The 12,267-nt window shown below is 37.2% G+C and overlaps 1 protein-coding gene and 1 non-coding gene across 2 annotated transcripts in view; one reads left to right on the top strand and one right to left on the bottom strand.

Moving 5' to 3' along the window:
- TOPBP1 (DNA topoisomerase II binding protein 1) overlaps positions 1–12,267 on the top strand; it is a 59,973-nt gene that overhangs the window by 37,209 nt on the left and 10,497 nt on the right. The window contains exons 16-20 of the mRNA XM_036031653.1: positions 20–129; positions 6,147–6,270; positions 7,123–7,269; positions 7,387–7,489; positions 10,594–10,786. Of these exons, the coding sequence (XP_035887546.1) occupies positions 20–129; positions 6,147–6,270; positions 7,123–7,269; positions 7,387–7,489; positions 10,594–10,786 (677 nt within the window). The remainder of the gene's footprint in view (positions 1–19; positions 130–6,146; positions 6,271–7,122; positions 7,270–7,386; positions 7,490–10,593; positions 10,787–12,267) is intronic.
- Positions 12,084–12,207, bottom strand: LOC114502183. Its single transcript, XR_003685034.1, has one exon. It is a non-coding gene; the product is annotated as a small nucleolar RNA SNORA28 (small nucleolar RNA).

Here is a 12,267-nt window from a genome sequence, read left to right as displayed (position 1 = left end):
TTTTATTTTCCATATGCAGGAAGAAGCTCCAAAGCCACTTCACAAAGCAGTGGTATATGTCAGTAAAAAACTCAGTAAGAAGCAGAGTGAACTAAATGGGATTGCAGCCTCTCTGGGTGCAGATTACAGGTACCGGGCACCTCTTTCTGTTTGGAGGGCACGTGGCTCAAGTTTCTAGGGTGACCTAAAGCTCTCATGAGCGTCTACAAAGGAATATTTATTTTCTCTTTAATGTGTCGTCTTATCTACAAAATCACTTCAAATGATTTTTAATTTACCACATCCTTTAAAAATATTCTCTGCCATAACACTATATTTTTATGTTCTTTTAGGGTGTCTAACAAATTTTCAACAACCTATTTTGTGCCTGTTACTATTCTAGAAACTTGGCCTGTAGGTCTGAGATTAAACATATTTTTACCTTAGTGATTTTCAGAATAGAGCCTTTCTGTGAGTAATACTAAGTACTCTAGCAGTACTCCTGAATTTAAAATGGTCTTTTTTGAGGATGTTTTGATTTCTGTCGTTTTTACTACTTTGGAGACATAGATTAGCATATCTGCCCTCGACCAGAGAGCCAAGCTAAAAAGAGGTCTCTAGTGCAAATGGCACCAGTGTGAGAGAACTGAGGTCCTTGCCTAGTCCAGCCAGTCCTGAGCTGATGGGACCCCTCCACTGTCTGCAGTGCCAGCTTTCTGATCAGTTGTAGTCCGCCCTTCATAGGTAGCATAACGATTGGTTTTATAAGCAACACAGTTTGAGGATTACGATTAGCTTCATCTTCCCCTTCAGTAAGTCTTGTTTCGGTCAGCTTTCTGTTCCATATGAGAAATGAGATCAGAAGACCATAAACATAAATGTCTGTCATAGTTGTAAGCGTGCTAGTGTTTAATGCATCTGTTGTGGGATAGTGAAGTTTTCATATAACTATTAGGATTATCTATTATGTGTTTAGTGTTATCTACTATTATGTTATATAGTTACCTATTTTATTTATGTTATGTATTTCCAGTTGCTGAGCACTTAGTATGACCATTATCTCATTTCACTCTCACAATAGCCTTATGAGAATATATGTATTTGTCAAAATTTGAATGCTTCCTTAGATGTTGATTGTATGTGGACTTGATTCAAAGTTTGTTTTAAATCTATTCCCAAAATGAATTTCTCAAACTTGATGATTGAGAGGGAAAAGCCCTTTAATATGCAGAGATTACAGTAGTTAACATGTTCAAGTGCAGCTATCCCAGATGTTCCCTTCCATAAGCTAGGTCTAGAACATCCCGAAGAGACCATTATTAATACCGTCTGCTGTCTTCCAGCAGTTAAGCATCTAACCAGAATCCCCTCCACACCTCAGACGCAGCATCCCCTTTTGGTTACAGATATTTACATCACATTCCCTGTACTAAAATGGTTTTGTAAATATTACTTACCTACTTTTATAATTTGTTTTTAAATCTTCACCCAAGGAAAAAGGAAGAGAAACATCAATTGGTTGCCTCCTGTATGCGCCCCGACCAGGGATCGAACCTGCAACCTTTTGGTGTACAGGATGACGCTCCAACCAACTGAGCTTCCCGGTCAGGGCTACTTTTATATATATACACATATATAGTTGTTCACTGGAAATGTTTATTTCAAGTGTTACTATTTTATATACCTTTATAATTTGAAAAAATGCAGGTTAGTAGAAGGCACATAAGAACAAAGTATGTTTAGTATGTAAATGGATGCCTGTGTCTGAGGACACTAGAAGAAAAGGGAGTATTCATTTGCATGTGTGCGTATGTAAAATCACCTCAAATGCTACAGTCACAGGGCTGAAAGAGCTAGGGAGACTCAGATACCACAAGCAGCATTTCCTTTAGTAATATGACTTTATCTAGGCTTGTTCAACATTTGTCAAAGTTCCAGATTAAGTAAAGTACAGTCTCATCAGTTAACTCAGGAGTTGTATACTTGGTACACTAGCATATTATTAAAACTGGAAAAAATAATAACTTGTGTTTATATGTGAAACAGGTTCTAGGATCATTTAATTTCGGTTGACCCTTGAACTGTGCCCTTTAGTGCCCCCTCCCCCTGCCCTCTCCCATCAGAGTCAGAAATCCTCATGTGACTCTACTCCCTGAAAATTTAACCTACTGATGGCTGGAAGCCTTGCCGATAACAGTCAATATGTATTTTGTTATATGTGTTGTATACTGTATTCTTAAGCTACAGAAAAAATGTTATTAAGAAAATTATAAGGAAGAAAAAATATATTTACAATACTGTATGTATGTATTAGAAAACGTTCGTATGTAAGTGGATCCATGCAGTTCAAAACTATGATGTTCGAGGGGCAACTGTATATACAACTTTTTTTTTTTTTTTTTTACCTATGTGGATTTTTGTCAGGACATTAAGAAAACCATGTAAGATGTGGGATAATTGTATATATGACTATTTTTTCCCCCAGAAATTCTAGCATTCCCAGACCTAACTTACTAAATCTAGTGACAGTCCCCCAACATACAAACACATATTATTACAACCAAAATTACCCCCACAAATGTCCAGAATAGCTCCTAAAGTAAAGTAACAATTGTGCTGAAAGCACTGAGCTAGACCAAGTGGTGAGCAGGCTAGACATCTGATTTTGTAAGCAAAGTTTTGTTGGAACATAGCTGTGCCTATTTGTTTACCTACGGTGGTAGCCAAAAGTAGGCTTCCAGTTGTCCATATGGAAAAAGACAATAAATAGGCCCTGGCTGATTTGGCTCAGTGGATTGAGTGCCAGCCTGTAAACCAAAGGGTCGCTGGTTCAGTTTCCAGTAGGGGCATGTGCCTAGGTTGTGAGCTGGGTCCCCAGTGGGGAGTGTGTAAGAGACAACCACACATTGGTATTTCTCCCCCTCTCTCCTTACATTTCCCTCTCTCTAAAAATAAATTAAAAAATGAAATGAAATAATACAATAAAATAGAAAAAGACAATAAAATAATACAAGAGTAAACTCTGTTTGGCTTACTCACAACTATAAACCTACTTTTGCCCTGCCCTATATTTTCTGTGGCTGCTTTCATACAAGGCAAATGTTTAGTAATTGTGAGATTGTTTGCCCTGCAAACCCTAAAATGTTTATCATCTGGCCTTTTAAGAAAATAATTGTGAACCCCTCAATCAAAACCACCTGTAATCATTGAGATTCTGTCCTTGAAAGACCTTTGAGGACTGAAACTCATAATTTATCCATGTTATTACAGTGGATAGTAAAACGAGATGATTTAGGAAAAAATATTCCTGTTTTTTGGAATTATCTTGATAAAACTAACAAATTAGGCAAGGTGTTTTTTATTATTTTTAAGGATGTGTGGTCTATAGGAAATAGAGGTGTTTGTAACTTAGGAGGTAATATTTCTTCTTAATTCATTTAATTTGGCTATTTTATTTTTATTTTTAAGTATATTTTATTGATTACGCTGTTACAGTTTTCCCAATTTTTCCCCCTTCATACCTCCTCCGCCCTGTACCCCCCAACCCTCCAGCATTCGCCCTCCTTAGCTTATGTCCATGAGTTGTACTTATAAGTTCTTTGAATTCTCTGTTTCCTACACTATTTTTGACCTCTCCCTGTCTATTTTATACCTACCAATTATGCTTCTTCCCTGTACCATTCCTCCCCTCCTCCCCACTGAAAACCCTCCATGTGATATCCATTTCTCTGATTCTGTTCCTATTCTAGTTGTTTGCTTAGTTTGTGTTTTCATTGTTTTTTTTTTTTTAGGTTCATTTGATGATAGTTGTGAGTTTATTGTCATTTTACTGTTAATAGTTTTTGATATTCTTCAATTTCTTAGATAAGTCCCTTTAACATTTCATATAATATGGGCTTGGTGATGATGAACTTGACCTTATCTGGGAAGCACTTTATCTGCCCTTCTATTCTAAGTGATAGCTTTGCTGGATAGAGTAATCTTGGAGGTAGGTACTTGCCTTTCATGATTTCAAATACTTCTTTCCAGCCCCTTCTTGCCTACAAGATTTGTTTTGAGAAATTAGCTAATAGTCTTATGGGAACTCCTTTGTAGGTAAGTCTCTGCTTTTCTCTTGCTGCTTTTAAGATTCTCTCCTTATCTTTAACCTTGGGTAACTTAATGATGCTGTGCCTTGGTGTGTTCTTCTTTGGATCCAACTTCTTTGGGACTCTCGGGGCTCCCTGGACTTCCTGGAAGTCCTCTTTCCTTCGAACAGGTTGGGGAGGTTTTCCTTCATTATTTGTTCAAATAAGTCTTCAATTTCTTGTTCTTCTCCTTCTGTCACTTCTATAATTCAGATATTCGAACGTTTAAAGTTGTTCCAGAGGTTCCTAAGCTTCTCTTCATTTTTTTGAATCCTTCTTTCTTCATTCCATTCCAGCTGGATGTTTATTTCTTCCTTTTGTTCCAGATTGTTGCTTTGAGTCCTGGTTTCCTTCTTGTCACTGTTGGTTTTCTGAATATTTTGCTTTTTTTTCACTTTGGGTATCTTTCATTTGCTCATTGATTTTGCAACGAAGTTTAATAATTTCTGTGAGCATTTTGATTATCAAGGCTTTGAACTCTCCAGCAGATGGGTTGACGATCTCCTCATCACTTAGCTCTTTCTGTAGTTTTGCTCTGTTCTTTCATTTGGGCCATATTTCTTTGTTTGGGGTCCCTGTTAAGTTGTAAGGGGGTGGGGAACCCTCTTTGCTGTGTTGTGCTGCTGTTTGTGGGGGAGGGGCCAGAGAAGGAACAGTGCAAGGGTTGCCTGCTGGGCTCTAGCCCCACTTTCCAATGAACTGTCGTGTGAGTTTCTCCCACCGTCACAACCCACGCCGTAGTCCACAGTCAGCTGAGTCTCAGTCTCCCATTCAGCCAGCCGCACCTGGCGATCTCCGGCCTCCACCTCACCTTGGGTTCTCTCCTTCCGACCATCCTACCGGTCTGGTTAGTCTAATTGGTCTGGTTGACTGTTTAATTCCTTAGTTGTTGGAGTTCCATGCAGTTTGAGTTTCTGGCACTTCTGGTTGTTTATTGATTTTAGACTGGTTGGTATATACCTTTTGGTTGTGTGAGGAAGCGAAGGGTTTCTACCTGTGCCTCCATCTTCGCTGGAACCTAATTTGGCTATTTTTAAAGTTCAGAGACATTTCTTATTTAGGAAGTGGAAAGTGTGGTAAGTGTCCACAAAAAGAAACTTTATTTTAGTGATTATGATTATATTTAGAAATACATTTTCTTTAAAGATTTTACTTATTTAATTTGAGAGAGAGGAGAAGGGAGAAAGAGGAAAGAAACATCAACGTGTGGTTGCCTTCCACATGCCCCCAATTAGGGACCCAACCCGCAACCCAGTCATGTGCCCTGACTGGGAATCAAACCAGCAACCCTTTGGTTCACAGGCCCGCTCTCAATCCACTGAGCCGCACCAGCCAGGGCTAGAAATACAGTTTTTACTTCCCCTTTGGTCTTTACTATATATTTTACAGGATGGCATATTTTATATTTTTAGATTATTTTCCTAGGTCAGGAGAATATTATATAGAAGAATCAGGAGATCATAGCATAATAAAATAGTTAAGAGTGTGAGTTTTGAAGTCAAACCTGGCCCTACCACTTATGCACTGAATGTCCTTGAACATACTACTTAATCCTGTCCTTCCGATTTCTTACCTATAAAATGGATGTAATGATGCCAGTGTTTGAGGGTTGTTGCGAGGAGTTGGGGGGGTAATGATGTGTCAAGTACATGGTCTGTTATGGGATGTAGAGCAAGTGTACAGTGAATGGTGACTGCCAACAACTGGAAGACAGTGAATGCTTTGATCTGAAAAGACCTGTATTATTACTATAAAGTTATATTCATTTTAAGGAAGTTGAAACAGTTCAGAAAAGTATAAAGGAGAAAGTAATGTTTTAAAATATATCCTTCCAAATATCTCTCTGCACATATATATATTCCTAGAAATATGTGTATAAAATTTGACAAAAAAAGTGGAGACTGTCATTTAAGAATCTTGCTTATGCCAGTTCTTAGAGGTTTTGTGAAGGTCAGAATATTCTATTCATAGAGAATAATGATTATAAACTAATATAGACATTTCTCTTAGTTATTTGGTTTTTATATTTGGTTGTTTCAGGTGGAGTTTTGATGAAACAGTGACTCACTTCATCTATCAAGGGCGACAGAACGACACTAACCGCGAGTATAAATCTGTGAAAGAAAGAGGAGTACACATTGTTTCAGAGCACTGGCTTTTAGAAGTAAGCAGTACTGTTTATCCTCCTTGTCTGTTAAATGAGAATGTATATGAACATTGTGTCAGGGTATGAACCAATTTCAGTGTATGTAAAGAAGTTTGATAACTTCAGTTATTTAACAGAGCACATTTCATTTCTTTGCCACCGTAAACTTAAGATCTTTATTCCTTAAATACTGAAGTCTTTAATGGGTACTCTATGTGATTCTCTGATTCTGTTCACTAACTAGAAATGATGTGAAAGAAAATTTTATAATAATTTTGAGGAGAATTAATTAATGTATGTTTACCAATACTATTTAGAACTGTTTTTTCTTTCTGGGTATTCCCTGGAATTTGGTTTATACCTTGGCAAAAACATGGAGATAGAATTAGATTTTTATACTTTAGTGGACTTGACAAGTGAGGACAGCCCTAGCTGGTGTGGTTCAATTGGTTGGAGCATTATCCCATACACCAAAAGGTTGGGGGTTCGATTCCTGCTCAGGGCGCATCCTAGGTGGTGGGTTTGATTGCCAGTTGCAGCACAGATAGGATGCAACCAACTGATGTTTCTCTCTCATATCAGTGTTTTCTAATTTTTTCTCTTCCTCTCTCTCTCAAATCAATAAACATTTTATTTTTAAGTGGGGACAGTGTTGAATGTAAACTGTAATTGAAAAACAATTTTTAAAAATGAGGGCAGTTTGTCTTTTATATAGTAGACTTTTTTAGTGTAAACTACTTTTCAAAACTTTTATTTTGCAAAACTTTTTCATCTTATTACCTAACATATTGGTTATCTGTATGCATGCTAGCATCATTTATTCTCTAAGATTTTGTGAGACCTGTTTTAAAGCACACCATTGTGTTGCAGTGTGCCCAAGAGTATAAACACCTTCCTGAGTCTCTGTATCCACATACTTATAACCCCAAAATGAGCTTGGATATCAGCGCCGTGCAAGATGACAGACTCCGTAATAGTCGACTGCCCTCAGCTGACGGGACAGCAAAGGATGATGAGGTAGATAACATAGGTGGTACATTTTCTCCTCCTGGAGCCGAGTGTATAGTCATATACTACTGTGAAACTTTATATGATGGCTTGGGTTGAGCAATTGCAATTTTTTTCCTTCCACAGACAGATCATTTGCCTGTAGAAGAAAATGATATAGATAATATGATGACCAGTAACAAAGAAGGAGCAACATCAAATGAAAATGGAAGGAATGACTCTAAAGGAGGTAAAATATTTTAAATTATAAAAAAACATTTTATTAATATGATTCCTTTGCATCCAGTGGAAAAATAAGTTATTTTCTATTGTGCTAAGTGGAAGTAAAGCAGATATTTGGGGGTTGGTTGAGGTTGTTCCATGCCAGTCACTAAGTAATAATTTGCAAAGCTTTAAGTGTGAAATTTGTAAAACTAGGTATTTTGCAGAGTTAGTGTATTATAGCCCTATCTTATTAAAGGTAGGTGGAGCTGGTGATTTTTAAGTTTTTTCTTTGGTTCTGTTTTTTAAGTGATATCAGTAAGTTTTAATATATGTACAGTGTAGTTTAACATAGTCACATGGTTTTAAAGGTACAGAAGGAGGTATGAAGAGTTTCTCCTACCTTCCAAAGTTACTAGTTTGTGTAGCCTCCTAGGGCTATTTTATGTGTATATGATCATAAATGTTCTCTCCTTCCTGACATGTTTTTATTGTATTTTACCTTTGACACTATTAAATATCTTCCAGAGAACATGTTTGACCATTTGTAAATGTAAAATAATTTATTACATAAAGAGGGAAGTTTGTATTTAGGAATTGTTGTCTCAGCTGATAAGCGTTCCCAGTTGGTATGAATGAAACTTAAGCATGTCCAAACACTGCACTGTAGCTTTCAGAGGATGAAAAGCAGGCTGAGAGTGATTAGTAGTGAATACATCTTCTAGATGTATTTTCCTTGTAAACTTAAGTAACTTCTTGATTTTATATGATTTAATACAGTGCATTCACATTTCTTTGTTCCAGTGTGCTTATCTGTGTGATACGTTGAAACAATACGTTGCTGAATACAGTGGACAAAAGGCTTCTTTTACATAAATAACAATTTTTCCCATGCCATTTCCGCCCTATAGAGAACTTTTTGTAACTTACTTGTTCTCCCTGAAAAACAGAGTTTACCCAAGTTTCCAACACCATGTTTAAGAGACTCATAGTTAAATCTATCTTACTTCCCAAGAGACATTAATTTCTATGCTTCACTATAACTAACAACTTTAACACACAAGTGTAGAAAAACATTAGAGCAAACGTGAACAATTTTCCATACTCGACTTGTTTCTCTCATGATATTCTTCCCAATATTAACTTCAAGCCAATTTAACCATAACTTTAGGTATAACTGCAGTTCTTTTTAAATTAAAAAAAAAACCACACACACACACACAACTTCTTTCAGTTTTGTTCAACTACGCTTGTCTCCATTTTCCCCCTACCACTCTCCTTGTCACCTCCCACCCTCAATCCTACCTCCCTTTGGCTTTGTGCATGGGTTCTTTATACATGTTCCTTGATGATCCTTTCTCTCCCCGTTACCCCTCCAGTCCCCTCCCCTCTGGTCAACTGTCAGTTTGTTCTTTATTTACATGTCTCTGGTTCTGTTTTGCTTGCTTGTTTATTTTGTTGATTAGGTTCCATTTATAGGTGAGATCATACGGTATTTGTCTTTTACTGCCTGGCTTATTCCACTTAGCATCATGCTGTTGCAAAGGGTAGTTGTTCTTTCTGCTGCATAGAATTCCATTGTGTAAATGTACCACAGTTTTTTGATCCTCTCATTTACTGATGGACACCTAGGTTGCTGCCAGCACTTGGCTATTGTAAATTGTGCTGCTATGAACGTTGGGGTGCATAAGTTCTTTTGGATTGGTGTTTCAGGATTCTTAGTGTACAATCCCAGCAGTGCAATTGCCGGGCCAAACTCAAGATGGGTAAAAGACTTAAATATAAGTCATGACACTATGAAAGTCCTAGAGAACATAGGAAAATCTCAGATATCCCATGCAGCACTATTTTCATTGATATGTCCCCTAGAGCAAGGAACATAAAGAAAAGAATAAACAAATGGGATTTTGTCAAAATAAAAAGCGTCTGCACAGCTAAAGAAAATATCAGCAAAATGAAAAGAGAACCAACCATATGGGAAAATATATTTGCCAATGATATCTTGGACAAGGGTTGGATCTCAAAAATATGCAGAGAGCTCACATGACTCCATTTGAGGAAGACAAACAATCCAATTAAAAAATGGGCAAAGGATCTGAACAGACACTTCTCCAAGGAGGACATACAGAGGGCCCCAGAGTCATATGAAAGGATGCTGTGCATCACTAGCCATCAGAGAGATGCAAATTAAAACCACAGTGAGATACCACTGCACACCCTGCACACCGGTCAGAATGGGCATCATAAACAAAGCAACAAACAAGAAGTGTTGGAGAGGTTGTGGAGAAAAGGTAACCCTAGTGCACTGTTCGTGGGAATGCAGACTGGGGCAGCCACTGTGGAAAATGGTATGGAATTTCCTCCCTCTCTACTTTGAAAAAAAAAAATGTAAATGGTGGACTACTATATATTTTGTTTTATACTTTGATCTTGATCTTTTTAATAGTTCAGTTTGTGGAGTGTTTCCTATTGGTACATAAGGAGCTTCTTCAGTCTTTTTCTTTTTTTGGCAACTATAATATTCATTGTATAAATCACCCACTTTACTCAGCCATTCCCTTGTTGATCATCTAGTTATTTCTGATTTCTTGCTATTACACAGTGTGCTGTAATGAACAATCTTTTATCGCTACAGGTGTCTTCTTTTTAATGGATTCATTGTTTTCTATTTTCCATACTCATCTTGCCCTACCAGAGCTTTCCCTGTGACTTACCTATTTAGTTACTCCCACTCTGTTCATTGCAAAAATAGGCTGCGAGGAACCCAAAGATAAATCACTTGTGTGTGTTTTCATGGACCATAGGGAAAATCACATACATGAATGATCGTAGTATATAACATGAGAGTGTAAGAAGCAGACAGGGATCCTACAAAAGAGATACCACTTTGCAGGTCTCAGTATAGTGTCTTCGAAGGGCCTCCTGACTTGTTCATGTACAGCCCTCGTGGTAAGGGCTGCCTTTGTGTTCTGCAGTATTCATGGTCTTAGTGCATCCCTATAGCCTGTAAGTATTCCATAAATGTCCAGTTAATAAATTTGTTAAGCTAGACAAAATAGTTAATGTGAATAAGATGTGTTTTTATTATAAAAAGAAATTTACCTTGATTGGTGTGTTTGTGTGTGTTTCAAGCTCTGACACAGACCTTGGAGATGAGAGAGAATTTCCAAAAGCAGCTGCAGGAGATCATGTCTGCAACATCAGTGGTGAAACCCCAAGGGCCAAGGACTTCCTTTGGCAGAAATGGCTGTAACAGCACCTCTTCGACCCCTGAGAGTGCTCGCTCTGCCCGCACAGGACGCAGCAGAGTGCTGGAGGCCCTGAGGTACGTGCCTGTCACTCCTCATGGTGGCAGAAAGGAGTGACTAGATGATTTAAGAGAAAGGTAGCTCCTTGTGTGGGTACCTACTGACTCAGTTCCATGAGTTAAAGCCTAATTTTGCTTTGTTTTTAACTAGTAAAACAAGTTTAGAATACCAAGACCACTAAAAGGGTTATACTACTGGGCCTTATTTAGCCCAAACTATATACAGGGTTGGCAAAAGTAGGTTTACAGTTGTGAGTATGTGAAACACAGTTTATTCTTGTATTAGTGTTTATTATTTTCCATATGAATGACTGTAAACCTACTTTTGCCCACCCCTGTATATTATGTTCAAACATTACCTCCCTCGATTTTCTGTCTTCCCTCCCTTGTTCCACGCAGTTCTGGAATTCTTAACTGGGGGCAGGAGACAGACACAGAGGTTTCGTTCCTTACCAAGCAGTGCTTCACAATGTGGTGTGATATAAACAGTTATTTCTTACTGGAACTACATGTATTTTGTATCTATAAATCTAGCTTCTAGGAAATGTGATTACAGATCTTAGTGTGATGTGACATTAAGTTTAGTTTCATTACTTCACCTTTTTCCTGATAGGAAACTCTCTAATTACATGATTAGTATTATGGGACTTAATATCTTAAATTAATTAAGCTGTGCATTTATCTTATGATAATTGTATATTTCATGAGGCTGATTTTTTATGTGAGTACTGAGTAACAGTGCCTTTTTGTTAATATGCTTCAGGTCATGTTTTATTATGGAGAAGCTAAATCTTGCACCAACTTAAATACTCTGAGAATAAAAAGCTATCTGCCTTCTTTTTGAGTCAAGTGAACTCTGCGGGATATATCCATTTTAGTAAATTATTCTTACTGTTTTATGTGTGTGTATACCTATATAATTGAATTTTATATATATACATAACATGCATGTGTATTTATGTGTATACATGTTGAAAGATTTGCTATATATCTTGAAAGAAAATAGTTAGAATTCTGTTTACTCTCCAGTGGAATTGTTACAATTACACTATAAAATGTGCTTTACCTTTGTTCACGCTGACTTGCAGAGGTTTGGTCACCAAGAGCTGAAAGACCCTTCTTTTTGAGGCAGTATTTATAATATATTTCCCATGTAATTGTATTGTTTCAAGTAATAAAAATACATCTACCAGTAAGCAAAGTAACCATTTTCCTAAACATTACCATGTTTTCCTAACCCTGTATATAAGTATGAAAACTCCCATTTTTAAATGCAGCAGTCATTTGAAATTAAAAATTTTTTTTCTTCTTTTATACTGTCTAAGACTGTATAATGGCTTGTCGCATGGAGGAGAGTGCCAGAATAGGTTAGACTCCGTTGCTATAGCAAGCTCAAATTGTGTCAGACAGTTTTGATCATCTGCCACAGTGAAATTAAAATTTTTGACAATGACCTTTTTTTTCCTCTTTGAAGTTTTAAATATATGGACATTCAGTCA

Source organism: Phyllostomus discolor, chromosome 7, assembly GCF_004126475.2.
Source record: "Phyllostomus discolor isolate MPI-MPIP mPhyDis1 chromosome 7, mPhyDis1.pri.v3, whole genome shotgun sequence".
In the NCBI taxonomy this organism is placed as follows: domain Eukaryota; kingdom Metazoa; phylum Chordata; class Mammalia; order Chiroptera; family Phyllostomidae; genus Phyllostomus; species Phyllostomus discolor.
This window is presented reverse-complemented; position numbering and strand designations above follow the sequence as displayed.